Below are 25015 nucleotides of genomic sequence, written 5' to 3' on the forward strand. Positions count from 1 at the left end.
GAACCAAAAGCATTCTTGGGTTTTTCTCCATTTGAACGAAATGGCTCCGTTTTTAAATTCTGAGGAAAAAAAGATATTTAAATGCCTTCCATGCTGTCCTGACAAGGAAATCCCTGCCAGAAGCATCAGCTTATATGTGCTTGGTCCAGTCAACATCTTCCTCCTTTGAAAACAGGCAGATGGGAGATGAGGTCTCCTTTCAGATCACAGACAGTGAGCTGGATTAACACCAACGTTTAATGACATTCATTCCAAAAAGTATTTATTAAAGGCAAACTGTGTGTCAGTCATGTTCTAAGCACTGGAAATACAGCAGGGAAAACAACACGCAGGCTCCTGCTCCCAGGGAGCTCACATGCCAGTAAGGAATTAGGTGCCACAGAGAAGAATAAGGGGTAAAGAGAGAGAACTTGTCTTCAAAACACTTTCTCTTTTTACTGATGTTCTTTTCAATTTGAAGGGTCTTTGCACACTGTCTCAAATTTACATACAGTCAAGATTTATCTCAATTAATATCACATTAGCAGGATTACTAAGATTCTCTGAGAAGTTAAGGTAAGATAATCAATCACCGTTAGTTAGTGTTTCATGGCTTATGGTCTTCTCCGGTGAGGGAGTTGGATATGAATTTTGACAGGTCAGAGGAATATACAGCATTCTAGAGCCCCGCCGGCCGAGGGGCTATACACCGAGCTTCAATCCAAAAGGTGAGCTGTTCAAAACTAGCATGGCCTCTGCGGGCGGGAGGAAGTCAGGGCTCTCTGCTCTCCTAAAGAGTTAGTCTCTGAAACTCACAGGGGCCCGTTCTACCCTGTCCTATAGGGAATTGATTCTATGGTAGTGAGTTGGTTTTTGTGTGTGGGGGGGGGGGGGGGTTGTGGAGAGCATCAGATAGGAATTTGTGAGTAGCCATCAGATGCAGGGAAGAAGTAAAATGAAAGTCTGAGAGAAGAGCCTAGTAGGCTTAAGGAAGAGAAAGCACAAGAGTGGGTGAGTGGAGCATGCTTGGTGTGCTCCGGGAACGCAAGGCAGCCGTGTGGCTGCTAGAGAACGAGCAGAGGCAGAGAGCTAGGACGAGTCGGAGAGGGAGGAAAATAAGAAGGTAACCAAACTCACTGCCATGGGGTCAATGCCGACTCATAGTGACCCCTTGTGGGTCTCCAAGACTGCAACTGTTTGCAGGAGTAGAAAGCACAGTGGCCGTTTTCTCCCACGGAGCTGCTGTTGGTTTTGAACTGCCGACCCAGCAGATCACAGCCCAACGCATAACCACTACACCACATGGGCTACTTCAGAGAGGGAGAAGGGAAATCATAAGAGGCCTTTTTAGGCTGCCATAAGGACTCTGATTTTACCAGTGGGATCTCAGTAGAGGGCTTTCTGTGGAAGGCCGGCTGATTTGGTTGAATCTCTTTTGCTTCTTGCTGGGAATTCCTGTGCCTTAGTGGTTATGAGCTAGCTGGGTGCCATCGGAAACCACCAGCCCCTAAGGAAAAAGACAGCAGAGGGCGTCTCAGAAACCCACAGGGGCAGTTCTGCCCTGTCACTCTGGGTCAGAAATGACTTGATGGCAGTGAGTTCTTTACCTACTTTGTGGAAGTAAACATGAGAGATAAAGTTGGAGCAGAAAGATGGGTTAGAGGCGATTACAATGATGGAGGTAATGGTGGTCTGGATAAATGGTACAGTGGAAACATTAGAAGCTTCTGGTATATTTTGAAGGTTAAACTGAGAGAATTTGTGGATGAATTGGTTATGAGTAAAAGAGAGAAGCATCAAATATGACTCCAATATTTTTGACCTATGCAACTAAATACGAGAAGGGCCATTTACCATGAAAAGGAAGCTTAGAGGGGGGAGCGGGAGGGAGGGGAAAAAAGAGGACCTGATGCAAAGGGCTTAAGTGGAGAGCAAATGCTTTGCAAATGATTAGGGCAAAGAATGTACAGATGTGCTTTATACAATTGATCTATGTATATGTATGGATTGTGATAAGAGTTGTATGAGCCCCTAATAAAATGTTTAAAAAAAAAGAAAAGGAAGCTTAGAAAGCAGTCTCTCAGCTGGGAGGTGATATGAGACTCAGGAGCTAACTTGTGGATGAGACGTTTGTTAGATTCACAAAGGAATGTTGAAAGGCCAGCTGGATATGGAAGTCGGGAATGACGGCTGGGCTGCTGATACACCGTTTGGAGTCATGAGACTCCACCAGGTGTTTAAAGTCATACTATGAAATGAGATCACCTAAGTAGTGAGTGTGGACAGGAAAGACTGCGGCAGCCTGAGCTTCAGGCATCCTCTCAAAAAGCCCAGACTCACTGCCATCAAGGCCACTTAAAGGACTCACAGCTGCACCATAGGACAGGCTGGAAGGGCTCCTGTGGGTTTCTGAGACTGTAACTCTTCTTTAAAAATCATTTTATTGGGGACTCCTAAAACAATCCATACATCCAATGTCTCAAGCACATTTGTATACATGTTGCCATCATCCTTTTGAAAACATTTTCTTGACTGAAACTCGGGAGAATACTCCCCCATCTTTTTTCCTCAGAGTGGTTGGTGGTTTTGAACTGCTGACATGCAGACTGCAGCATAACTTGTAACCAAGTCTCCTTAGGAGAGGAGAATGGGACCAATTTATCAAAAGAGAAAAATGTTTGCAAGGTTGGAGAAGATTCTAGAACCAGTGTACTTTTTACCCTGGGGGTCAAGGAAAGCGTGTATTTGAAGAGTGATTATTTTTGTGGCATGCTGGCAAGAAAAAAAGAGTGATACTTAGCAATTGAATTTGATCATGTAAAAGCAGCTCTGTTGAAGTGCTGAGACAATCCCCAAACAGAGTAAGAGACAAGAAGCACAGACCACCTTTTTGATGGAGTCCTCCACAAAGCAGAGAAGTAGCGCAAAAGTTGGAATAGAACGTATGGTCAAATTTGTTTGTGCAGCATTGCTGTTTTCTTTCTAAGATTGTAAATATGGAATTATACGCTAGTAGAAATAGGAGAGACATGGACACTCAGAGGAAATAATTGTAGGAATTATTCTACACAAGACTCTGTGCACAACGGTCAGGAACTGGTCTTAAGACCTAGCTGGCACCCATCATAACAAGAAGGAAGGGAAGGAGGCTGGTAGCGCTGGTATAAATAGCAGATGGCGATCTGTCATTACCCCTTCTTTGCTGTATTTAATTAAATAAAACAGTTCTTTGTCTTGAGAGTGTGGAGGAAAGATGACTACAAGAGGTGTGAAGAAGGGAGAAAAAGTGGAAATGTGGTCTCCGACAATGAATGAGCCAATTTACTGGGAAACTTGAAGGAGATCATCAGGCCAGTTAAGGGTCTCCTTGAAGGGTTAATCATAAGTTGAAGGCAGTGTGGCAGTTACATAATCTGGTGTCAACCTGAGACTATTAAGCGTTAAAGGGTGGAGTTTAGCCTGTCAATCAGGTCACAGTTTGATGACCTCTTCTGGAGATGCTAAGGAGATAAATAGCTCACTGGAGGCCAGACCCTCACTCTCTTTCTGCTTCGTCTCCTGGAGCTGGAGGAGGCACATGGAAACCTCTGCCAGCAATGAGATGCTTCCACTGCCACTGGATCCTCAAGATTTTCCACCTCTGGACTGTGATCTTCCTGTATTCAGGGTCATTGCATGTGTTGTGTGAGTCTGAAGAGGAATTTATGGACTGATATCAGACATATGGGCTAATATTGGACTTATGGACTTGATCTGGACTGGGCTTGGGTGTTTTCTCAATATACAATGGCTTTTTAATATAAAGCTCTTTCTTGCACATATGAGTGTCTCTGAATTTGTTTCTGTAGTCAACCCAGACTAATACAAGCAGTCAGCACAGTTGTCTGTTAGTCTAATTGCTTTCTAGCCACTTTCTATCGCCTTCTTCTGGCTGAAGACCAAATAGATTTAAAGTTGGATTGAAACCGAATTGGAGGGGGTTGAGAATGTATGCATGGGGCCGATTATCATAATGCATCAAGGAGTCTTGTCAGAGAAAGAGGTGAAATTCAACTTGTGAAGGTGAAAGACTGGTAAGGCATGGTGGGTGGTAATGCGTTTGAGGTCCTGGTGGTGTTGAATAATTATTCAAGTAGGTGGTGGCCAGATCCAGGACCTGAAATTGAGTGGGTTTTCTTTTTCGGTTGTTATAGTTGTTTTGTTTGCAGGGGGCTTGTGATTTGTCATTTTATTTTTTTCCTTTGGTAAGAGGTGGAGATTTTGATCATGGCAAAGTTTAAGATAACATCATAGAAGTGGGTAGTTGAGGTGGGATAGTCATTTGAATTGAGAGGGTCAAGACCTATTTATTAAACAGATTATCCTTGTCAATAACTTCTAATGTTCTTACACGTTTCCTAAAATTTATTTTTACAAACTATGAACATCTTGCACATATAAGTTGACCTCTAAAATATTTCATGTTAAGTTTAAATGATTACAAAAATGTAATTACTGACACATTATTTATACTGGCAATTCAAAATAAAGCCATGACTCCTGAATATATTCAATGGAATATAAATGTCATACATACATTTTTAAAATGTACAAGAAAACAGAACGTAACATTGGTTCCTGCCCCGCCCCCACCCCGAAGTTGCATGTCCACTCTATTTCTCCATAGGATATATCCTAACATTATATATGTGTCAATTGTTGATTACCCTAATTCTTTGCAATATAAATTCCCAGGTCCCTGGTGGCATATAGAGGGTACAATGATGAGCTGCTAACCAGAGGGCTGGTAATTTGGGTTCACCAGCCACTGAGAGGGAGAAAGATATGGCAGTCGATTTTGGTAAAGATTACAGCCATGGAAACCCTAAGGGGCAGTTCAGCTCTGTCCTTCAGGGGGACTTTAGGCAGAATCTACTGGACAAGGTAGAGGATTCAGGGGTTTGTAAAAGGTGAGACAAGGCGAAAGCTTTGCTCTTTTTCCCGTAGAATTAGAGGGTAACTAAGAAAGAAGATACATTCTTCTACACAGTCACTCTTAGGTGGACTTGTTGATGCTTATCAGAACAGACTATCTTCAAAACAGCTTTATAGTTCAAATAAATGCCTAGAGATTGGCAAGCGCTTGTTGCACACACACACTCATATGCCTAGGCATCAAAAGTGCTTTAATTATCCTTCATAGTCATTAATCTTCCCAAATAACTCAATTTATTAAGAGGTCAAAAAAGTCAAAGGCCGATTTCCTACCCTCTCAAGAACACTGAAAGAAAGGGCACTATTTGAACTCAGTCAGTGACCCTCTCTGTAGTAATCAGGCTGAACTAGAAAACACTCGGGCACTAACCTCTCAGTTAGCTCAGTGCTTGCCCCACAGCACCACGAGGGGTCCTTTCCTCAAACGCTGAATAACCTAATGGGGGAGAGTGTGCCGAAGCTTCTCAGAGCCATTAACACCCACTTCCTACATCTCTAAGGAAGGGATATAGTATGTAGTGCCTCAGCTTTCTTTAACAGGCCAGCATCCCAGGGTCTGTGAAATGCTTTGCAAAATTCTGGGTTGAAGAATAATCTAACTCCGTGTCAAAGGATGGCACTCTTAGTTCTACAATAATTTTGCAAATATATATATATATATATATATATATATATATATATTTACATTCTACTTAAATTTGCTGTATGTAGACCAAGAGGTAGTCATTTGAACAGAACAAGGTAACGTTCCGTGGTTTACAATCAGCAAAGGTGTATCAGGGCTGTATCCTTTCACCATACTTATGCCATCTGTATGCTGAGCAGACTCCCAGAGGCTGCACTTTATGAAGAAGGCAGTGGCATCAGGGTCGGAGGAAGGCTCATTGATACTACAGATGGCACAAAGTTGCTCACTGATAAAGAACATACTAGTCTTTCATATGGACTATAACTCAACATAAAAAAGCCCTCATAATTGGACTAATTAAGTAACATCATGGTAAGTGTAAAAAAGGTTGACGCTCTCCAGGATTCCATTTTACTTTGAGCCCCAGTCAACACTCCTGGAAGCAGCAGTCAAGAAACGGAAATGTATCGCAACGGAAAAATCTGCTGCAAAAGACCTTTTCCAACATGGCCAAAAGGCAAGATGCCACTTTGAGAGCAAACGTCTGACTCATGCTACGGTATTCTCACTCACGTCATATGCATGTGAAAACTGGAGAATAAACAAGGAAGAAGGGTTGATGTCTTTGATTCAGAGTGTTGGCAAAGAATATTGAATATATCAGGGGCTACCAAAAAAATCTGTCTTGGAAGAAGGATGGCAAGACTTTAGCTCACTTATTTTAGACATGTTATCAGCAAGGCTCAATCTCTGGAGAGAAAAGCAGCATGCTTGATAAAGTGCAAAAACAACAAAACCCCTCTTTGCCATCAAGTGGATGCCAACTCATAGTGATCCTATAGGACAGGGTAGAACTGCCTCTTTGGGTTTCTGAGACTACAACTTGATGGTTCTCCCGAGGTGCGATTAATGATTTTGAACTGCTGATCTTGATGATCGAAGGCCAGTGTATAACCACTATGCCACTGGGGCTCCTGGTAGTGTAGAGGATCCGAGAAAAAGAGGAAGACCTTCAATGAGATAGACTGACTGCAGCGGTGGGTTCAACCACAGCAAGGATGGTGACGGCACGGGATCTGGCAGAGTTTCTTGCTGCTGTCCACAAAGTATCTATGAATCGGAACTGACTCAATGGCACCAAACAACAAATTCAAATATGTTTAATGCATCACATTATTGTCAAAGAGAGGTCTAAGGTGGATAAGTATCTCAAGGAAACAAGTGAGACCTATTTGATGAAGAGGGATTATTCACAAATGACTGTACACTGGACTAGTCCCTTTCAAAGCATATTTTCTTCCATGCCCCTGCACTAATATAGACTTCAGTGACCCTTAACAAGTAAAGCAGAGGTTCAACATCTGGCTTAGAAAAAAAAGGGTAGATTTTAATCCTGAATGTTACCGGGGGTGGGATGGGATGGGGTGGGGTGGTGGTGGGGAATCACAGCCATTGAGTAGAATCCAACTCAAAGCAACCATATAAAGCAGAGAACTGCCCCTTTTGGAATTCTTGCGGTTCTAAATCTTTACTTGAGCACAAAGTCTCTGCTTGCTACTTCTGAGTGGCCGGTCGATTCAAACTACTAACTTTGTGATTAGCAGCCCACTCGTTACCAACCCACTATACCACCAGGAGGATTCCTCCTGAATATTTAGTACAAAAATCTACCTCTAGCTACTATCTAAAATTCACTAGAACAATCACTTATTAAAAGTATTTAAGCAAATACTGCAAACTCTCTCACATATGCATTCTCTAAAAGTTTTAGGAAGTGCTTTATCAGATCCTCAGTCTTTTAAGTAAAATGATGAAAAGTTTGTTGTGAGAGTTTTAAATGACATAAACATGGCAGTAAGAAAAAAAGTTGTAAAGCAATCAGCTCCAGATAATTAGGCTTTAAATCTGCATTGAAAAGTGAAATCTAATGAGTCTAAGATGAATTCTACTACAGTGAGGACCAATAGACAAAGGCTCAGATTCCTCTTCTTCTGTTAACTACTCTCAGGACAATTTCTTACTTTTCACTCTTCCATTAGAAAAGTGTTAGATTGTTAATTCCACGGAATTACATCTGCAATGTAATCAGAATAATCCCAAAGTATCTGAAATGATGTAGAAACACTCGGTGCAGAATTTAAATACCACAAAGTCATAACTAAAGCTGTTTACAGGCTTTGTAGTAAAAACTAAAGATCATTCTGGTCACCATTTCCTGACAGTGCTTTCTAATTATTTCCCTTAATCTGAAGGATCACTTTATTCAAATTAATGGAAAATGAAAGTTTACAAGTAAAAAGTAAAATATGCTAAAGATCATAGAAGAAAATTTCTAATATTTAGGAGATGGCATTATGTCCATCTCCTAGGGGGAACAAAAGAGCAATATAAATTTAGCTTAAAGGTATAAAATTGCTAGTCTACCATTGCACTTCCTGGGCATGTATTATAATAGAAGGCTTTTCCATTGGTATAAAAAGTACTACTTCTCATTGAGGATGCCTACTAACTGCTGTCAAATCTATTCAGACTCAAAGTGACCCGGGAGGACAGGGTAGAACCGTGCCTGGGGGTTTCTGAGACTGTAACTCTGTGAGAGTAGATGCCTCATCTTTCTTTCTTGTAGCAGCTGGTGGTTTTAAACCGCTGACCTTGCAGTTAGTAGCCTCATGCGTAAGCAGTCTGGATAGAAAGCTAACCACCTGGCCTAACACATTTGTTCCTATGTGGGACGTTTCTAAGATTAGGGTATTATACAAATAAGGGCTCTGGACAAAGTTATTAGACCTTGCTGTTGAAAGTAACTATATAGCAAAACCCTGCTCTCCGAACACAGTTACACACGAGGAAGAAAAAATACCCACATATTAAAAACCATACACTTAGGTACAAATATTGAGTTTTCTCCTAGAAATAGAATCTAGTTACTTTTAATCTAGATACAAACTTGACCAAGTCATTTTTTAAACATAGAACAAATAGAGAAATATAAGCTACTTGGCAGGCAGTTTTAGAAGCTAGGATAATGAAAACAAAAAAGCAGTCAGATTTATTTTAAAACCAGGTCTGAGGTAAAGATGGAGATGCAAATGCAGAAAGATTTCAGGCTATCACTGTACAATGATATGGTGCTGGGTCAAAGAATGGCTACAGTACATATTTGCTCATATCCTGCAATACACCACCCACCTGTCAAGTTGACATTCTGTGGGGGATTGTATGTTACTGATCATGGATGCTGTATGTCACTGGTATTTTAAATATCAGCAAATTACCCATAGCGGCCATGACTCAGTGGAGCTTCCAGACTGAGCCAGAGGAGGAAGATCTAGCGATCTGCTTCAGGGAATTAGCTAATACAAACCGTATGAATCACAGCAGAATGCTGCCCACCTGGACTGAAGCAGCATTTCCTTCTGTGATATGTGAGCCCAGGCCCACTCAATGAGAGCTAACAATATGTCCTACTGTATTTCGATGTAAGGACACATTTTAAGTATGCAGGAAAAATGTTATCCAATACATTAAAACATTTAAAATTAGTGTTATAGGTGCAAAAGTGTCCTAAATACTGATGCATTAAATACCTCGTTCCTTCAGCATATAATGGACTTGAACATGTTATAACAAATATGTTTAAAAAACTGAAATGAATTTCTATTTTTGGTACTGGAGATTGTCATTCCATATCCATTTGCAGTTACGTAACTGAGGACATTAGCTGGGTAATTCTGAAGGCTTTTTTCCAGGTCTGGAGTGCCAGGCTGGAAAGGGGTGCGACAATAAGGCTGACCTAAGAAATCCCTCTCAGGTCCTGAAGAGAGTGGCAGGAGGGGCAGCAGTATATTTGCCCTCGGATTAGAAGAGGTTAGACCAGAAAACCGTCAGGTCTGAAAAATGCGACAGCTAATTCTGATGTGGATCCAAAACACGCAGCTCTGTGCATATCCCCTTCTGCCACCATGGCCACTTCCTTACCTGAGAGTATTGACTTGAGTAATTTTAGGAGCCCTCGTGGCATAGTGGTTACAATTTTGGCTGCTAACTCCAAGGTCAGCAATTCAAACCTACCAGCCTTTCTTTGGTAGAAGGATGGGGCTTTCTACTTTCATAAAGAGTTAGTCTCTGAAACTCAAAGAAGCAGTTTTACCCTGTCCTACAGGGAGTCAGCAAAGATGCCATGACAGTGAGCTCCTGCCACTTCCTAATGGGAGGGGAGGCTCAGGCTCAGGCTCAGGGTTTTCCTAAGCAATCTGAAGACCACAGCTAAAACTGGTAGCACAGCAGTGCTTCCACATTAAAGGTAATAAATTAGTAACACAAAGTGGCACTCATTTTGCATTTGTCAAAATAAATATTTATATCAAAAAGTGACTCAATTTTAAGTATTAATACTTTTAAGTACAAAAGAAAAGGCATAATGGTATATTGAAATGGTAAAATCCATCCAGATGGTTTTATAGTATCTTGTTTAGAAAACCTTCCTTTAAATTCTAGTTCAGATATACATGAATTAAAAAATGACTTATTAACTCCCTCCCCAATTAGTAAATTTGTGATGAGAACTCTTTTCAAGACTAATGTCAAGGGACATGAAAAGTATCCATATTTTAAGATACCTTAAGTCACTCACTATAGATGAAAAAATTGCAGATATAGGCAGACAAGTGACCTGCATGAGGTCACAGATTATAGAGTCCACATCCCTGGTTTCCAGAGTAGAAGGCCTAGCCATTCTCCCCAGGAGCTGATGGTAGTTTGGGCAATTATAGGAAAGGTAATTCCAAAATAATAGATCACTTAGAATACATTTTGAATGACATCAAATCCTAAGGTCTTGATTCAGAAAGAGCTGGAGAGCTGTGTAAGGATTTATACTAACTTCACAAATATTTTAGATTATTTCTGGGGTACCACATCTCTCTGGTTTACCTGAAAGACCCTAGCAGGCTCCTTTGCTGGCTCCCCTTTTAAAATGGATGCCTGTATGAGGACCTGCATCCTGGCAATAGAACAAGAGTTTGAAATTATGAACAAAAAGTTCAGCTGGGGGCGTGGAGCCCATCTGTAGGCAATTGGACATCCTCTTACCGAAGGGTTACAAGGAAGAGAAGAGACAGAGTGCAGTAGCGCACCAGTGAAACACAACATTCCTCTAATTCCCTAATGCGTCATCCCCCCACTATCATGATCCCAATTCCACCTTACAAATCCGACTAGACATGTAGACTGGTACAGATAAGAGCTTGCAACACAGGGCATCCAGTGCAGATATGCCCCTCAGGACCAATAATGAGAGTAGCGATACCAGGAGGGTAAGAGGAAGGTGGAGGGAGAAAGGGGGAGCCGATCACAATGATCTACATATAACCCCCCTCCCTGGGGGAGGGACAACAGAAAAGTGGGTGAAGGGAGACAGCAGTCGGTATAAGATATGAAAAAAATATATAAATGATCAAGGGTTCAAGGGGGGGGATGTGTGATGAGCTGATACCAAGGACTCAATAAATGTTTTGAAAATGATGGCAACATATGTACAAATGTGCATTGCACAATAGACATATGTATGCATTGTGATGAGAGCTGTAAGAGCCCCCAATAAAATGATTGAAAAAAGAAAATCTTCTAAAACTGATAGAGGATGATTAAAAAAAAAAACTCCCATTTACCCACAGCATTTCTGGTAATAGAACAAGTTTTCACTTGAAATAATTAAATCTCCAGCCAGCCCACAGCTGGCAGACAATCCTGACTCATTCACTTTCCCAATGTCCTAGGTGAGATTTCAGACAACTCACCAGTTCTCCCAAAACCCTCCCCCCTTTCCCCATCAGACCTCACCACTGCCAATCTTTATTGGGGAACTGGAGGTTATTAGCAAAGTTCTTGTGGTACAGTGGTTTTATGGTGGGTTGCATAATTGCAAGGTCAGCAGTTCGAAACCACCAGGCACTCCATGGGAAAAAGATGGGGCTTTCTACTCCAGGAGCTAGTCTCAGAAACTCACAGTAGCTGTTCTATCCTGTCCGACAGTGTCACTATGAGTCAGAATCGACTCTGCAGTAGTGGGATGAGTGAAGTGGCTGTTAGAACAATCTCCTGTTCTCCCCAAATGTAGGCCTCTCTCTGTATATGTAGGAGCACTGGAAGCAGCGGTTGAGTAACTGTTGTACTACCAGAGGCAAGGTTGGCAGCTCAAACCCACCAGTTACTCCTTGAGAATGAGGAAGCTGTTACTGTAAAGAATTGTGGTGTCACTGAGGTGGAATCAACTTGAAAGCAGTGGGTTTGGGGTCTGTAGCTACATCCCCACACACTCCAGAATTTAAGCACCACAAGGGCAGATATCTGTGGTGTTTGACACTCATCGCAATCTCCTAAGTTGCAGAGAGCTCAGCTTGGAGGGTTTTGTTGGCTCCAGGGCAGCAGTTTCCAGGCCTTTCTTTGCCGTGCAATTCAGTAGGCCAAAATTGCTAATTTTTCAGTTAAGAATCCAATACATAGGAACCCTGTTGGCAAGATCAGCAGTTTGAAACCATAAGCATCTCCAAGTAAGAAAGGTGAGGCTCTACTCCTGGAAAGAGTTAAGTCTCAGAAACCCATTGGGGCAGTTTTGCCCTGTTCTGACGTCACCATGAGCCAGAATCCTAGAGGGCAGTGAATTACCCAATACAAACTCATTTCCGCCCTCTAGAGATGCTATGAGTCAGAATGGACGCATCGAATGTGATCCGGAGTGCCTTCAAGTCCTTAATGAGAATGCTGCCCAGTTGATGCGGACGATGAACTGCCCTATGATTAGAGATTAAAAGAACCTTGGCGACAGAGTGCATTGGGCTGCTAACTGCAAAGTCAGCCGTTCAAAACCACCAGCTGCTTTGATGGATAAAGATGAGGCTTCTGGTCCCATTAGTTAGTCTCGGAAACCCAGAGGGCATTTCTACTCTGTCCTAAAGAGTCACTGAGTCAGAAAAGACTTGATTGCAACATGTTTTGTTTTTTTTCAGAACCTGCCTGCCTACTCAAGGATTTTACTCCTACAGTAACTAATTACCTCTCTAATGGAACATGCCCATCAGCATACTAGCTCCTTAAAAATAAAAATCTTCCCTTACATAAATCTCCCTAAGCTAGTGTCTTCTGCTCCCTTTTACATCAAAATTTGATTTGTCTACATTACTCTCAAGTTTCCACTCCATTCTACTCACAATCGATTCCAACAAGAGCTTCATCACCCATATTAGCTGCTCAAATGGTCAATCTTCAGGTCTCATCTTACTTGATCTGCACTTCGATGAGTACACTTTCTTCTTACAAGTCTTCCGTTTCTGAGGTGCCAGCTTTTTTACCGGAGAGCTCTGACAAGGCTCCTTTTTCAAATAGTAAAGCAACCAAGACCCAATTCTCTCTCAAGAATCGACGGATGATCCATGAACCAGCAGCATAATCAGAAAATTCTGATCTTGTTAGAAATGCAGTCCAGTCTCCAAAGCAGGCCTAGGAATCACAAGCTGCGTTTTAACAAATCACCAGTGATTCATATGCACACTAAAAGTCGAAGTACGGATCTAATCACCTGAAGGATTTCAATCACGACTTTAAGCTTTCCGTTCAGGTGGGGAAAGTTTCCAAACAGTTATCTTCTGCCCCGTTTTCACCCCCAACTTTTGAGGTATACACAAAACCATACTGGATTCTACTAGATATTTGACATCTCAAGCCTAAAGGTAAACAGAAACTTATTTTCACCCCCCTCAGGTCAAAAATCTAAAACTTATCCCTGACTTCTCCTTGCCTCGGTCCCAAGCCAAGATCCTATTGGTTTTACCTTCTAAATAAACAAGGCTAACATGTGCTGCTTCAGCAGCACATATAACAAATAAAGCTAACAGACACACTGCCGTAGAGTCGATGTTGATTCACATGACCCTATAGGACAGGGTAGAGCTGCCCTTGTGAGTTTCTGAGGCTGGAACTCTTCACAGGAGTAGGCAGCCTTAGCTGTCTCCCTTGGAACAGCTGGTGGTTTCAAAGTGCTGACCTTGCAGTTAGGAGCCCTGGCGTGTTCTGTGTTCCATTTATCCTGCATCTCTCGTTTCCCACTATCACCTGACATAGAGCTAGAAGACTGCTCTCTGGGGTCGCTGGGAGTCCGCATCGACTTGAGGGCAGTGAGTACAATCTGCCGTTAGAAGAGGCTCCCCTACTGGAGCATATGCTCCATACACTTCCCCCCACCCTCCACATCTTTTTATACTAACACTTAGAACACTGCGGAGGCAAAAAAACAAAAATCCCCACAACCAACACCAAGTACCTGTTCAATAAGCACACATGACCATATGATGATAAGGAGGCTTAAGTGGAGCAAGCTGCGAGCCAAAAGGTGGGCAGTTCAAACCCCCAAGCACTCACTCCGTGGGAGAAAGAGGAGGCAGTCTGCTTCTGCAAAGACATATGTATGCCCTGGTAACACTGCCGGGCAGTGCTTGTCCTGTGTGGTTTCTGAGTCAGCATCGATTACAGCATACGGCACACACACAGATTCCTAAGAGATGTACGAATCTGGATGGGCTCCACCAGCAGTTTTCAGGTTTAAATTTTTGCTGTAGGGCAGTGATTACAAAAATTTCCTGCACCCTGAAACCACCTGGGAATCTTTCAAAAATTCTAAAACTAACACCATATTCCAAATGAATTAAGCCAGACTGTCTAGAAGGTTGGGCACAGTAAAGGTGTCTGCATACATCTTCTTGAACCTTTGGAGATATCTCGAATGTAAAATGTTTACTGGCATATAGGATGAGTGTTAATGATATGACATCGTGTCTGAGATCAATAAGTAAGAATTTTAAAATACATTTAAAAAAATTTTTAAATATTTCTGGTCATAATGTTGGGTGAACTTAAGATTTCTACTTGCTAAATACTCTACAAACACACAAATTCACAGAAATAAAACTATTTCAAACCTTAGATCTCACAGAGAGTACACCTTCTGGAGCCTTCCATATTTGTTTTCCTGTTCAGTTTAATCCAAAATTGAGCACTGCAAGGAATATTTTTTCCCCATATGCTGAGGCAAATTTACATATGAAAATGTGCTGATATCTACCTATGACCTTGGACATACTGGTATTTTTAATAGTGTCAGGTAAAAAGCTATAATAATGCAAACAAATGTTTAAGAAAATGATTATACTATAACTCTAATAAATTACAGTAAGTTCTTAGCTACACTTTCTAGTATTTGTCAGTGGTTCTATAACCAACTGGTTCTAACCGCCAATAAAAATATCCCAAGTATATTGTGTATTGACCCCATCTATAAGCTCACCTTTAAGCTTTTTTCTTCATACTTCAGATGGAAGGACAAAATTAAGGAGTAAGTCATTTCATTATTAAGTTCTTAAACTCACTACAGTGCAATACTCTGAGTTTGAAAAGAACCTTGGAGATAATTTAGAGCCAACCTCGTTTTACAAATGAGGGACCCAACACCCAAAGGAAGTTAAATGCCATGCCTAAAAGTCACACAGGAGAGCTCAAAGAAGGGAAAAATCTTTTTTTTTTCTTTTCTTTTCCTGAAACAAACAGACAAGAGTTTTCACATGGTAATGAAGGAATCAAGATTATCAGATTAGGAAGGAATGAGGAATGGATCTTGTTACACATAGATCTAAAGGGCGAGCCAATTGGATGCCCATCCCCAAAAGCAATAACAACAAAAACTCCAAACATGGACACATACCTATCAAGATGTTGACCCTTAAAATATTAGCATCTTGGAAAAGTCAATTTACAAAAGTATCATTAATTGCATTGATATAATGAAATTAGTCCATTCAAGGTGAAAACATCAAACAGCACCAATACCAGTTAAGTTAAGAAACACACTATTATTTAAAATAATGTCTAATCACTGATTGGAACAGAAATGAACTATCACCACTAGCAAAACTATTTAAAACAATTTTTTGACATAAAGTAGTATTTAAAGACTAATATATGCCCTTTTTCCACTAATGGGACAGTAGCTGGATATCCCAGCAGGGGGTCACATGGAAAAAAATTATTAAATAAAAATCACTCAAACTTGAACCAGGATACTGCATAACCCAAGTTTTGCCAATATAAACCAAATGGCAAGATTTTTGGTATTCTGCCAATTAAAACAAAAACCAGATCCCTTTATCAAGCACTTAAATGTATCTATGAAGATGCAGCAAGATCGTTACAAATGGGCTACTGACAGTATCAAAATGCTACTAAGGAAACACAGCAGCAGATACTCCCATAGGAGCACATTATTCCACATGGAATCCCAAATGATTCTTTTCTCTAGTGCATTTCTGGAAGGACTAGAGATGAGCAAATAAATGTATGAATGGGGCAGGGAGAAAGCCGCTCTAAATGGGCTGGTATTCATTCATATTTTGTTATCCAAGATAATTTGATGCTTATAGAGAAATCCAACTATATCTAGTTTTTAAATATGTAGGACTAAAATGCTAGCAATACTTTGGTGTTTGCCCCAAAAATAACACTGTAGTTTTAAGTGAATATGAAACAGGCATAGTTTATGATTTTTTAAAAATATTCACGCCACCCTCTCCCTATTCCCTGTTCCTTTCACTAGGTGATCTGAAGACTACCTGGTTTAAAATATTTGGTAATTCAGTGCAGAAAATTAAGGTCACAGACAAAGTACAACAACTTTTAATACACCATTAATACTAATGATTAAAAATTATTGCATAGTCTTATGCATTTACCCTAAAACATTTTCTGAAAGTGAACGAATTATATAAAAGACAAATAACCCTTTAAAATGTGATGGCCTTTACTACCTCGATCTTCTATCCTTTTTTGACTTTTCCATACTTTTGTCCATTGTTTTCTCATTATCTCCCCTACACTTTGGACAATACCATTTCCCCTTTGGTTTATAGGTAAGTGAAACACACGAAAAGTGAAACCATTCAATTGGACACTGTTCATTGTCACATCCGATCATTTCGCCATAAGACACTTGGTTGCACAAACAGTATGTCGGCTCATTGGGATCTATGGCAAACTCCACTGGGGAGGCTTCCCTTTCCTGCTTGGCCTTGGAGCGTTTCTTCTTCTTGGCAGATTTAGACTTCTTTTCCTTAGGTGGCTGGTCATCACAGTCTTCGATCCCATTTGTCAGGTGACATAAATCACGGCTTTCACTGGTTCTCTGTCTGCGGGGTCTTCTCGAAGACCTTTCTGGTTGACTGGAATCCATCTTTGCTTTATCTGAGGTTCTTTCACTTTCAGCGGTATCTTGGAAACACTGTGAATGTAATTCCATTTGTCTTGCCCTGTTTTCCACCAATTCGAGCATTTGTGTGACAATCTGAATTTTTTCATCTCCCAATTCTTGACTATTGATTAATGCTCTCTGGAGATGCTGCTGCAGGCGTTTTTTCTGGCTTAAATCATCTTCTTTTTTATATCTTTCATAGACATCATCGATTTCCTTTAATGTTTCTTAAAAAGGAAAAGAAAAATCAGAATGTTATCATGTGTCAGCACATCACATTTTCCAAGTTATTTTTTACAAATTGGTAAGTTAGAACTACCGCATATACTTGAGTATAAGCCAAGTTTTTCAGCACATTTTTAATGCAGTTTTTGTGGTAAAATTAGGTGCCTCGGCTGGTATTCTGGTTGCCTTACACTCGAGTATATACGATAATTCAAATTATAAAATCATACTTCTCTATAATATGTAAACATTTGAACATGATTTCTTAGGAGAAATGCAGATCAAGGGCAAGGTCATGGACATCAGGGAGACTCACATCAGAGCCTCCACATTGGATCCCTCGCTCTGAAAACAGCCATCCCTGACCCCAGCAATGCCACTGGGAGGCCCTTGTCAGCTCCTGCAAGGGCCTCCCACCAACCTGACCCCTGTAACTCAAGGGATTTCAAATTGGTGAGCAGGAGCTAGGAGAGAGCAAGTGGGAACATGGCTCATCCCAAGTCCTCAGGTTTCGTGCCATCAATCAAGGACAGACAGGGCAGTGGGGTAGGGAAGGGTGTGTCAAGCACTTACTTGGAGGTGAGGGAGGTGCCCACCTCTGCTCTCACCCACTCTTCAGAATATAGGGTTCCTCTTATTTCTGCGAACCCACAATCCCTGCTTCTTTGGGAACTAAGTCCTCAGGTGGGACAAACAGAAGCTGTACATTTCATAGTGTCTGAGAGGGTTGTTGTATGAGATCAGGTTTATGTGTGTGCTTATTTTCTTTTTTGTTATAAACAACTTGGAGGAGTTAAAACAAATTCCTTTACATACAAACATGATTTCTCAAAAGAAGATTATGCTATCCACTATGAAAATGTATTTAGAAATAAACTAAAGAGAACACAAAGCTCTAAGATCCATTTATCTATATCAAAGAAAAAAAAAGAGCGTGGGGTTAATAATCAAAGATATTTCACGTAGACAGGTCACGTTAGAGTTCTACCTAGAGTCACATTGCCTAAACTTCATTTGAACCTCAAAACAATGGTAAGCATAAAGCTGTCATAGCTCGGAAACGTACAAAGGTTCCACGGCTAAACTACAGATTACTACCCAACTGTGTTTACAGAATGTACAGGCCAATCAGTGGCTTGCTACTGATATTGTCTACTGCCACCTTTGTATCCTATCTGGTCAGTCTGAAAGGAGGCCTGTGGCACAGTGGGTTACATACTAGGCTGGTACAAATGGTCAGGAGTTTGAACCCTTCAGGTGTCAAAAAAAGATGAGGCCTGTTGCTCTGGTAAAGATTTGTAGCCTTCAGCCTGTCTGACCACGAGGTGTAGAAGGGACCAGTTATCAGACATCAAAGAACTAAAAATCATATCAGTGGGTGCCCACCTTCCCGATACGATCACTGAAGACGAATGTGTGCATAAGCAAATGTGGTGAAGAAAGCTGATAGGGCCCAGCTATCAAAAGATATAACATCTGGGGTCTTAAAGGCTTGAAGATAAACAAGCGGCCATCTAGCTCAGAAGCAACAAAGCCCACAGGGAAAAACACACCAGCCTGTGCGATCACAAGATGCAGAAGGGATCAGGTATCAAGCATCAAAGAACAAACTATCATATATGTGGGTGAGTGCACAGTGGAGACTCAAAGCCCATTGGTAGGTAACTGGACACCCCTTACTGAAGGGTTGTCGGGAGGAGATGAGCCAGTCAGGGTGCAGGGTAGCAATGAAGACACATATAACTTTCCTCCAGTTCCTAAATGCTCCCCCCTCCCCACTATCATGATCCCAATTCTACCTTGCAAATCTGGCTGGACCAAAGTATGTACATTGGTAAAGATAGCAGCTGGAAACACAAGGAATCCAGGACAGATGACCCCTTCGGGACCAGTGGTAAGAGTGGTGATGCCTGGAGGGCAGAGGGAATGTGGGGTACAAAGGGGGAACCGACTACAAGAATGAATCTATGTATAGCCTCCTTCCTTGGGGATGATCAGCAGAGAAGAGGATGGGGGGAGACATCAGACAGTGTAACATATGACAAAACAATAATTTATAAGTTATGAAGGGTTCATGAGGGAGGAGAAAGAGGGAGTGGGGAGGGAGGGGGCGAAATGAGCAGCCGATATTAAGGGCTCAAGTAGAAAGCAACTGTTTTGAGAATGATGATGGCAACAAATGTACATATGTGCTTGACACATGGATATATGTCGGGATTGTGATAAAAATTGTACGAGCTCCCAATAAAATGATTTTTTTAATGACACTAATCATGATAAGCAAGTGTTCACTATATGTATTTGTTCACTTTTCATCATTATGGTACAAATAAAGAATTATATGAAGAAAAAAAAAAGATTTGTAGCCTTGGAATCCCAGCGAGAATACCACTCTGTCCTATAGGATTGCTATGTGACAGAATGGCTTTGATGGCACTGAGTTTGGAGTTTTGGCCAGTCTTAATAAAGCAAACATAAGAAATTCTATCGTTTGTTTACAGTCAGATCAGACTGTGGCATCAACTAACAGAGTCACTAACAAAATTAAATCAAGTCAGCAGTGGATTATCTGCCTTTGTAAATACCTCAGCAGTTGGAGTTGGCGCTAAGCTGTTTAAACAGCGGGTCTGATAATGTACAGCATGCATTTCACTTATTTAAGTAAAATAAAAATGGCTGAGTACAAGGTTCAGATGACATCAAAAGTATGCTTAAATTTTGCTTTATTCAAATCCATCCTATTTCTTAGCCTTAGAAGATATAGTGCTATCTGAACAAGTTTGGCTTACCTAAAAACATCAGAGAAACAAAAAATAACTAATTATACCACATGGCATGCCTCTGTTAAACCAATGTTATTTATTACTTTAAATATGAGAGCAAATACATTAGACAAGTTATATACACATGTTGGGGCTGTCTTTGAGGTGACACTAAATATTCAATGCAACTCATAAATTAGCTCCTCCCCCAAAGCTGCAAGAACCTTGTAACTTAATAGATAACGTTTTAAGTTGGGGCCAATGACAGTATCACCAGATTTTGGGGTACTGATGTCTGGTGGTGCAAAGGTTAAGCTTTCAACTGACTGCTTACTAAAAAACTTGATAGTTCAAAGTGGTTCTGAAGCACATGTACACCCTCTTTCTGAACAAGGCTCATACACACCCTAGGAGCCCAGGGAAGTATCTCAGTGGATTTTTCATGAACCAAGTTTCCTCCAGCAGAAAAAAAAAAAGGAAACTAGACATTTTCTCCTCAAACACACAAAAGGATAAAAGAAAGTAAAGGCAAGCCTCCCTCCAAATATCTGTACTGAAACATCAGGAGGTAGTAAGAGCTAGTAATTACACCTGTACCAGCACATTGATAGCACACGAGATTAAAATGTTTAAGAAACCTTAAGTATATAGTAGAAGAAAGGAAACTGACATTAAGCCCCTTGTATGTGGTATAGATTTTCTGATTTAATCCCCAAAGCAACTCATCAACGAAAAAGCCGTTACTTTCTCACAAGAAGAAACTAAAGCTCAAGAGGTAAAATCAAAAAAAAAAAAGAAGAAGAAAAAAGAGGTAAAATCACCAAACTTTGAATTCCAACTGGACAATGTGTCTAATTTCCTATTTTATGCATTTTTGTTAAATTTTAATATAAACTGAATATTAAAATTTTAATTCACAGGTTGCTATTTACCTACAAAATTATGAATGAAATATTAGCACTAAAATTCTAATAGCCATATTCTAAAATAAATACCTCATTGATGAGATTGTTGTATTCTTTTTTCTCTCTTAAAGGTTCTTCAGTGATTTTAAAAAATGTATCAAATAGGTAGGAAAGATATTTGTCTATAAAATCTGTATTATAAAGAGATTTCTGTATTAGATCCGAGAAGAGAAAGTATGAAATAACACCTATGAAATCTAAACCAACCTCCCTGTAGATAGAACCTGAATTTGTACTGGGGGCAAATATCTCTTACTTGTTCTGGTACAGAAATTTCCTCCTTGGCTCGCTGAATGTTAATGGAGGTAGTTTCCTTCGTACACATTATTTGCATTTTTGTCTTCACACTATTATGATTTTAACCTTAGCACCTTAGTGCAATTTTGTTTTCTATTGGGTTTCCCAGCACTTGAGGCACTTGAGGAAAGGATGCATAGTGAAAATAACTGAGACAAGGGGTTATAGGGAGTGGAGGGGTGGCGGTGGGCAATAAGGAGGGACAGGGCATTTTGGGAGTAAACAATGAAGGCTGGAGGGGAGAGGGAGCAATAGAACGAATCGTGATTGCAGGAATCATTTTAAAGGCGATTTAACCAAGGTGGATGGGGCAGGGGGTGCTTTAAGATCAATGCGGCGGTAACTGTACATTGCCGCTTGATATGACTGAATGACTGAATTGTATGTAAATTATGTGCCAATAAAACTGCTGGGAGAAAAAAAGGAAATCTTAACCACGAACCAAAAAAATGTATAAACTTAAAAAAAACTATGAAGTTGAGCTTAGTGCGCACATGCATAGAGTGAATTTTGATACTCTTATAGTAGTAATTGCTTTTTCAGTGACCTTGAAATTACTTGCATGAACAATTTTGTCAGGCCTACTACTTACAACTTCTCATGTTACCAGACTCCAGAACCAAATTCACTGCCATTGAGTCAACTTTGCCTCAAAGTGAGCCCCAGAGGACAGGGCGGAACTGCCCAGTGAGTGTCCCAGACTGTAACTGTTAGAGGGAAAAGCCTCCTCCATCCCCGGTGGAGCCGCTGGTGGTTTGAACACTGACCTTGCAGATCGTAGGCCAACGCGTAACCACTCAGCAACCACAGCTTTTGAGGTCAAGATGGCAGGCAACACAGTCAACAAATTAAGAGGAGCCCTCTCCAACTTCAAATGAAAAATACCTGAACTCTGTGGTTTTAATTAATGTAAACTCATGCCAGCTTTACAATCATCAGTTGTTATCGTTTGAAAACTGAAAATGATCAATTTACAATTCTTAAGCACAAGTATCGTTTTGAAGTTACCACGTGCATACATCTTGTGTCTGCAGGAAATATCTTTTTATCACTATTTTTTTCCTTTGAAAACAAGGATGTATGCACCTGAAGTAGCCACACTTTGAAGCCAATTATCTTACCAATTAATTAATTGGGCAAGTTACTTAAACTCCGTGTAAAACTAACTTACCAATAACGTCTATTTTACTTCACGAGTATAATGTAAGTAGTAAATAATGTTCTGGATCCGGCACAGCAGTGGGCACAAGATAGGCAATCAGTGCAAATTCCCGTATTCCTTAACAGAGAAAAATCCTACCAACCACGTGGGTTCCGATGATGGAAATCAATTATGGTTATATTAAAAACTAAAGCCAAACCCGCTGCCATGGAGTTGATCTGACCCATAGCGCCTCTAGACTGGGGCTAACTCAAAAATCTCACTGCCATCGAGTCAATTCTGCCTTACGGCCACCTTTGAGAAGGCTCTCTTGTAAAGACGGACCACCCCAACATTCTCGTGGGCTGGAAACCCCGACCTTGCGCTCGGTAGCCTAATCCACAGCACCACCAGGCTGCACACCAACTGCCACCGAGTGGATTCCCGAGCACAGCAACCTTCTACAAACAGACCAGAAAATGTCATGTCAGGTGAGGGCTCCTGTCCTCCACAGACTCAACCACGTAGCTAGTGACTTGTCAATAAAAACGGAGAATTAGCTTTCAAGTGTGTACAGCGGCTTTCCCATCATGTAAAAAGATCTGTTCTTTGGCTTAAGGTTAAATTAGCTTCACATTTAAACTTTTTTCTTACTACCAGGCGACGGGAGCGCCCACAGTGAGTGAGAGACGTTATTTTCTAACAGAGGTCGAGTCTCCGTCCAGCTCCTTGGGCCTGACCACCACCGGTGGCCGCCTCCTCACGTAAACTTGAGCGGAGACCGAGCGCCGGAGGGACGCCAGGCGGTTGCCCAGTCAACCAACTCAGTGCCTCCTGGAACCCGGAAGTGACGCACGGCCCGGGCCTGCGCCACGCTAAGGTCAGCGACGGTGCGGGCAGCTGTGTCCCACCGAGACTCAAAGAGATTTCTAAATCCTGACATGTTCTAACCCCCACATTGACTCTGCCCTGGCAGAGGGGCACGGGCTCCTTCAGCCCTCCCCGTCAGCGAGCTCCCCCGGAGCCCGCTAGTGACCAGCCATTTTTGTGGGCAGCAGGAGCGCGCGCTCCACGCCCCGCCCACATCTACGTCACCACTGCAGGCCCCGCCCCCAGGGGCCAGGAGGCCCTCCTCGCCACCCACCCACACATACGCACCCCCACCTCCCCTTAGTCTTTCCCTGAGGAGGCGACCCTCCTCCCACCCCCCAATTGTTTGTGATAAGAAGCTGGAAAAGACTGCAGTTCGGGGCGGCCCGAACTTTCCCTGGGGCGAAAGAGGGGAACGGAGTCCTGTCTCCCGGAGTCCAGGGCCAGAAAGCCAAGGCGTGGAGGGGCGGGTCTCCCTAGCGTCCGCCTTCGCGGCCCTCCTTCGCCCCCTCCCCCCTGCACGTTCCAATGCATCGACTCGCCAGAGGAGGGGGCCCAGCGAGGTGGACCGCCGAGGGAGCGCGGCCACGGACACTAGCAGCGGCCGGGCAGTGGCCGACTGCTTCCTCCGCCCGGCCCCGTGCCGCACATTCCCCCGCGGGGCAGGCAAGAGCCGGGACAAACGCTAGCTGCTTAAAATGGCTGATTCCACTTCACAGCAGCTGCAGCTGCTGGGTCTGCAGCGGGGGCTGACGAGAGGCCTCCGCCTCCACCCTGGAGACCCAACCGAAGTCCACGCCGATCGCATCAGGGGGAACGGGTGGGCCACGAGCCCGGTCTTCCAGTCCCTGCGCCCCTTTCCACACCCCAGAGCCCAACAGTGCACTCGCAGACACTGTCACAGGGGAAAGGGAAAGTGGTACTTCGCGGGGCAGCCTGCGCGCGATCGCGCCCGGAGGCCGGCTTTCCCGGCGACGCGAAGGACCTGCGCCGGCAGTCCCGCGGCCATCTACCTTGATATTTGTTGTCCAGCTCGCGCAGCACAGACACGTTCCTCTGCATGTCGTGGGGCAGCGACTCCACGCACTCGAGGTAGTCCTGCACGTAGCAGGTGAGGAGCCGGCTCCGCTCCCCGGACAGGAGTGCGGCCGACGAGTACAGTTGCTGCTGCTGCTGCCCTAACATCCTGCCGCCGCTGCTGCTGCTCCTCGCCGCCGCCGCCGCCGCCGCCTCCGCATCCAGCAGCCACACATGCAACAGCGACAGCCGCCGCGGACCCTCGGCGCACCAGTCCGGCGCCGCAGGGACACCGGTAGTCGCTCGGGAGGGCACAGTCGAGTCCCCGATCTCCACTCCCCCCAAAAGCAGCCCTCACTCCCCGCCCCCGCGGTAACAAGCCCAGGGGCGGGGCGAGATCAGTGCTCCCTCTTTTCTCCCCTCCCTCCGCAGGACTGGAGCAGCAGGGATCCCCCCGGCAGAGCCGGTGCCGGCGTCCCGGGCGTTGATACTTCTCGTCCCCCTTGGAGTCTCCAGATGCTACTGAAGCCGCCTCGTAGTTAGGATCCCCATGACAAGCTCCTTGCTGCCCGCTTTTCCCCCAATCGCCCTCGGCGCCTGACGGGGAGTCTCGCTGGACAGCCCCCGCCCCTCCGCCCGCAGCCGCCTCTGCGCCTGCGCAGGGCTCATTCCTAATATGGATCGGGACCCGCCCCTACCGCCCGACCGAAGGGTTCACATTCTCCCGCCTTCCCTCAGGCGCTTGAGCGATTGGTCCGTCCACTCAGGGCTGTGGGGGAGGGTGCGGGGAGCGGCCAAACGGCAGGCTGCGCCCCGCCTCCTCTTAAAGGAGCAGCACAGGGAAAGCCGCCTCGGGTCTGTGTCTGA

General features: G+C 43.0%; 1 protein-coding gene across 1 annotated transcript; it reads right to left on the reverse strand.

Annotated features, from left to right (window-relative positions):
* Nucleotides 1-12315: 12315 nt before the first annotated feature.
* ING2 (inhibitor of growth family member 2) lies at nt 12316-24776 on the reverse strand. Its single transcript, XM_075556842.1, has 2 exons — nt 24145-24776; nt 12316-17098 (listed from the first exon to the last, which is right to left on the reverse strand). The coding sequence occupies exons 1-2, from the start codon at nt 24314-24316 to the stop codon at nt 16428-16430; spliced, it is 843 nt and encodes a 280-aa protein (XP_075412957.1). The 5' UTR covers nt 24317-24776; the 3' UTR covers nt 12316-16427.
* Between the last annotated feature and the right edge of the window lie 239 nt (nt 24777-25015).

The sequence above is a fragment of the Tenrec ecaudatus genome, chromosome 8 (assembly GCF_050624435.1).
Source record: "Tenrec ecaudatus isolate mTenEca1 chromosome 8, mTenEca1.hap1, whole genome shotgun sequence".
NCBI lineage: Eukaryota > Metazoa > Chordata > Mammalia > Afrosoricida > Tenrecidae > Tenrec > Tenrec ecaudatus.

Excerpts from the sequence above, each read along its gene's own strand:
- ING2 (XM_075556842.1), bottom strand. The coding sequence starts at position 24,316 with ATGTTAGGGCAGCAGCAGCAGCAACTGTACTCGTCGGCCGCACTCCTG. Across the intron at positions 17,099-24,144 it reads GCTGGACAACAAATATCAAG|AAACATTAAAGGAAATCGAT; the intron begins GTAGATGGCCGC and ends TTCCTTTTTAAG.